The sequence below is a fragment of the Gadus chalcogrammus genome, chromosome 10 (assembly GCF_026213295.1).
Source record: "Gadus chalcogrammus isolate NIFS_2021 chromosome 10, NIFS_Gcha_1.0, whole genome shotgun sequence".
Taxonomy (NCBI): Eukaryota; Metazoa; Chordata; class Actinopteri; order Gadiformes; family Gadidae; genus Gadus; species Gadus chalcogrammus.
In genome coordinates, this window is record NC_079421.1 from 22,867,829 (window position 1) to 22,872,828 (window position 5,000).

A 5,000-nucleotide genomic window follows, 5' to 3' on the forward strand; every position below is an offset into this window, starting at 1 on the left:
TCGCGCTTCAAAGTTTACATGATGAGAGAGAGAGAGAGAGAGAGAGAGGGAGAGAGGGAGAGAGGGAGAGAGGGAGAGAGAGAGAGGGAGAGGGAGAGGGAGAGGGAGAGGGAGAGAGAGGGAGAGGGAGAGGGAGAGGGAGAGGGAGAGGGAGAGGGAGAGGGAGAGAGAGAGAGAGAGAGAGGGAGAGGGAGAGGGAGGGAGGGAGAGGGAGAGAGGGAGAGGGAGAGGGAGAGAGAGAGAGAGAGGGAGAGAGAGAGACAGAGACAGAGACAGAGAGAGAGAGAGACAGAGAGTGAGAGAGAGCGAGAGAGAAACCAACCAGCACACAGGGGCCGGAGGCCTACCACAGTTAGAGTCATCTCAGACATTGAGAGAGACACAAGAGGGGGAGAGAAAGAGTGCGAGAGAGAGACACACCAGCCCCCCCCCCCCCCTCCACACCCAACTTCCCCCTAATTTTTTTTTAGAGAAGCGAAAGCTTTGCCGTCCGCCCATCGGCGGGCCAGGCGGGGGTCACGGGGCCCTCAGGGGCCCCAGCGGGGCCAGCCCTGCAGGCAGAGCAGCAGAGAGAAGGGCAGCGCCCAGCAGAGCAGAGGCATGCAGCTGCGCTCGCCGCTGTAGAGGCCGGGCTGGCAGCTAAAGACGGAGGTTTTACGTAAGCTGGTCTTCTGGAGGGGGAAGTGGGGGTGGGGCCGGGACAGCCACTGGATCAGGATGTTGCCGTTCTTGTTCAGGTCGGACGAACCCTCTGGAGGAGGGGAGAGGAGGAGAGGATGAGGGGAGGGGAGGAGAGGAGGAGAGGAGGAGGAGAGGGGGGAGGGGAGAGGAGGAGTGGAGGAGAGGATGAGGGGAGGGGAGGAGAGGAGGAGAGGAGGAGGAGAGAGGAGAGAGGGAGGAAAGGAGAGGAGAGGAGAGGAGGAGGAAAGGAGAGGAGAGGAGGAGAGGAGGAGAGGAGGAGGAGAGGGGGGAGGGGAGAGGAGGAGAGGAGGAGAGGAGGAGAGGATGAGGGGAGGGGAGGAGAGGAGGAGAGGAGGAGGAGAGAGGAGAGAGGGAGGAAAGGAGAGGAGAGGAGGAGAGGAGGAGAGGAGGAGGAGAGGGGGGAGGGGAGAGGAGGAGAGGAGGAGAGGAGATGAGGTGAGGAGGAGGAGAGGAGGAGGAAAGGAGAGGAGAGGAGGAGAGGATGAGGGGAGGGGAGGAGAGGAGGAGAGGAGGAGAGGAGGAGGAGAGGGGGGAGGGGAGAGGAGGAGAGGAGATGAGGTGAGGAGGAGGAGAGGAGGAGGAAAGGAGAGGAGAGGAGGAGAGGAGAGGAAGAAAGGAGAGGAGAGGAGGAGAGGAGGAGGAGGAGAGGAGGAGGAGAGGAGGAGGAGAGGAAGAGGGAGGAGAGGAGGGGAGAAGGAGGGAGAGGAAGAGAAGAGGGGAGGAGGAGAGGGAGGAGAGGAGAGGAGGGGAGGAGAGGAGGAGAGGAGAGGAAGAGGAGAGGGGGGGAGGGGAGGAGAAGAGGGGAGGAGGAGAGGGAGGAGGAGACGAGAAGGAAAGGAGGAGGAGGCGAGAAGGAGGCGAGGAGGAGGAGAGGAAGAGGAGAGGAGAAGAGGAAGAGGATCGGTGAGGCTGGGTTTCCAGACGGGCGAGGTGTCTGTATAACATGTTGTCCTTTGGAATATAATGCTTATCATTTCATTTCAATCAGTAAACGTTAAGAAAACCAAATACAAAGAAACATCAGTAGCTAGATCTTATGATTGTGTTATGTGACACAACTTCAATCTAGATAATTGAACCCGATGTGTCCATGCTTGGGGTTCAGCCCTAGGTGAGGACTCATTGTGTGCGGGCTCCAGGGCTTACTGGGACAGGGGTCCATGCGACAGACGCGGATGGTGTCCGGCTTGCTTTCCAGACACAGGCCGATGGTGTTGTCCCTGGTGTGGCACAGGGCCTGGCGTTGCTGGGTCCCGTTACCACACATCACCGAACACTGCGCACGCACGCACGCACGCACGCACACACACACACACACACACACACACACACACACACACACACACACACACACACACACACACACACACACACACACACACACACACACACACACACACACACACACACACACACACGCTAAATATAATTCCTGTAGTGGTTCTTATTCTGATGTAATCAGCAATGCTTTCTACAGGTAGAATTAGAAAAATTAGACCAAAAAATAATAATAATAATACAGAAGGCCAAAATATAGGAGCATAAATAGATCTGAAGTCATTGGATAATTAAACGGTTGGTGTGACTGGTTCTGGGAGTTCCTAGAATCTATCTTCTTATTTTGTGTGAAGCTAGCTGATCCCGGCCAGCTAGCCGAGCTACGCCAGCTAGCCGAGCTACGCCAGCTGGCGTCCGACGGTCGCACCGCCGGCCAGCGCTGACCGAGCCCTTCCCCTCTGGAGGTCTCTCCCTGCTGGAGGCTCTGAGCGGGTACCTTGGTCCAGGGCCCCACCCTCCACTGGGCGGGGCAGGGGTGGCGGTTGCAGCTGCGCCGGGCCTCCGGGCGGCCGTCGTTGCAGTGCTTGCTGTGGATGGAGCGCGTGGTGTTGTTGTCCGACGGCTGCACGCAGCTCACCGAGCGCATCTGCTGCCCCGTCTTGCCGCAGGACTTGCTGCAGTTCTGCCACTCCCCGGTCACCCAGCTGCAGAGAGGAGGGACGAGCGCGTTCAGCCGGACCTCTGACCCTACGACGCTGTTCAGGGCCTGAGCCGCACTCTCTGAACGTTGGCCCTTCGGAAAATCCTCCAGTCGTTTCTCGTGATTTCTAAATTGAAGCTAGACGGTTTTGTTTAGGTTTCATCCAGACGGTCGGGGGTTTGAATGAACACAGTGAGTAGAAGGACCAATCGGCACATTGTCCTATAACATTTATAAATGTGTACATACATGAGTATATAACCCTATCCTACCTTCATCGTCCTCCCCCTAGCCAATAGCCTAAACAATAATCCATTGCATTTGGTATGTTAAATTCTTATTTCAATCTTATTTAGGGCTCAGCCCGTCTAATGAGGAATCGTTAAATTGACCCCTAACCTCTGCGGATGTGAAATTCAAAAGTAATGCAATATTAAATGAGAGGCATAAAAAAACTGAAACATTTTGGCAAAACGGAGAAGTGATGTAGAGATGTGAAACCCAACATGAACCAATGAAACTGATGAACAAATTAAAGCGCTAAGATTGGTGACTGGTGACTCGGATCATTGTAGCTAGAATTAGCATAACCAACACCTGGTAGGTTATGTTTACACTGATGGGGTCATGTGAATGTGAAACCGCAGGGGGGCCTACATGGGGGGGGGGCAGGGCTTCTGGTTGCAGTCCCGGATGTCTCCCCTGGGCTTCATGTTGGACTTGTTACAGGACGTCTTGTGAACCATCTTACTGTCCGCCCGTCTTCGGCAGCCGTAGCGCAGGTACTGTTTACCTGTACAGGGTCAGAGTCCGTCAGAAACGCATTGTCACCGTAACTGTGAAACTGTAACTGACTAACTGTAACTGAGTAACTGTAACTGAGTAACTGTAACTGTGAAACTGTAACTGTGTAACTGTAACTTTGTAGTTGTGTAATTGTAACTGAGTAACTGTAATTGTGTTAATGCAAGTTTTTAATTGTGTAACTCTAACTGTGTAACTGTAACTGTGTATCCGTAACTTTATAGTTGTGTAACTGTAATCGTGTAACTGTAATTGTAGAACTATAACTGTGTAATTGTAACTTGGTAGTTGTGTAACTGTAACTGTGTAACTGTAACTGTGTAACTGTACCTTTATAGTTGTGTAACTGTAACTGTGTAACTGTAATTTTGTAATTGTGTAACTGTAACTGAGTAACTGTAATTGTGTAACTGTAATTGTGTAACTAGAACTGTGAAACTGTAACTGTGTTACTGTAACTTTGTAGTTATGTAACTGTAACTATGTAACTGTAACTGTTTTACTGTAACTGTAACTGTAACTTTGTAGTTGAGTAACTGTAACTGAGTAACTGTAACTGTAACTGTGAAGCTGTTACTGAATGATAAGGACAGTGTATCTTAACAACCAGGAGGGCTGGGGAGGGGCTGGTGGCCCCTGAGGAGGGGCTGGTGGCCCCTGGGGGGGCCGCGGCTCCACCCACCTCCACCGCAGAGCTTGGAGCAGTAGGACCACCTCTTGGGGGCCCACTCGTAGGCGGCGTCCTCCGCCACCATGTTGTCCTCGATCACTGGGTCCATGCTCATCATGTACTTGTAGGACAGGTTCACGTCCTCGTCCCCGTGCAGCTGCATCTGAGGGTGTGAGGGGGGAGGGGGGCGTTAGATCAAACGTCTCGCCGATCTAGGGCCACTCGGTTCGTAGGGTGTGTGTTTTTGTGTGTGCAGAAGTGTGTGTGTGTGTGTTTGTGACCAAGTGGACCATGACACAGAGAGTTTGTTAAAAGAGCAAAACCAGAACACGTGGGCTCAGTGTTAACCTCATGCCATCTCATTTAGATGTACACTAATAGGCTAGTGAATGAACGCACTAGACGACCCAGAGTGTGTTCGCACTCACACCCCCTTACAAAGTCCTGCCTCCGGCTACATGCCCGGTCAAAACAAATACGAAGCGAAACCAATGGAAACCCGCTCAGCCTGGAGGCCGATCTGTGACACTAGCTGGAGAGGTCTCTGTGTGTGAGTGTGTGTGTGCGTGCACCATGATGAGGACTCTGTGTGTGAGTGTGTGTGTGCGTGCACCATGATGAGGTCTCTGTGTGTGAGTGTGTGTGTGCGTGCACCATGATGAGGTCTCTGTGTGTGAGTGTGTGTGTGCGTGCACCATGATGAGGTCTCTGTGTGTGAGTGTGTGTGTGCGTGCACCATGATGAGGTCTCTGTGTGTGAGTGTGTGTGTGCGTGCACCATGATGAGGTCTCTGTGTGTGAGTGTGTGTGTGCGTGCACCATGATGAGGACTCTGTGTGTGAGTGTG

The 5,000-nt window shown here is 53.1% G+C and overlaps 1 protein-coding gene across 1 annotated transcript in view; it reads right to left on the reverse strand.

Annotated features, from left to right (window-relative positions):
* LOC130390293 (A disintegrin and metalloproteinase with thrombospondin motifs 2-like) overlaps window positions 1-5,000 on the reverse strand; it is a 33,081-nt gene that overhangs the window by 5,324 nt on the left and 22,757 nt on the right. Inside the window, exons 15-19 of the mRNA XM_056600154.1 lie at window positions 4,167-4,317; window positions 3,338-3,473; window positions 2,477-2,684; window positions 1,849-1,978; window positions 659-751 (exon numbers count right to left, since the gene is read on the reverse strand). Of these exons, the coding sequence (XP_056456129.1) occupies window positions 659-751; window positions 1,849-1,978; window positions 2,477-2,684; window positions 3,338-3,473; window positions 4,167-4,317 (718 nt within the window). The remainder of the gene's footprint in view (window positions 1-658; window positions 752-1,848; window positions 1,979-2,476; window positions 2,685-3,337; window positions 3,474-4,166; window positions 4,318-5,000) is intronic.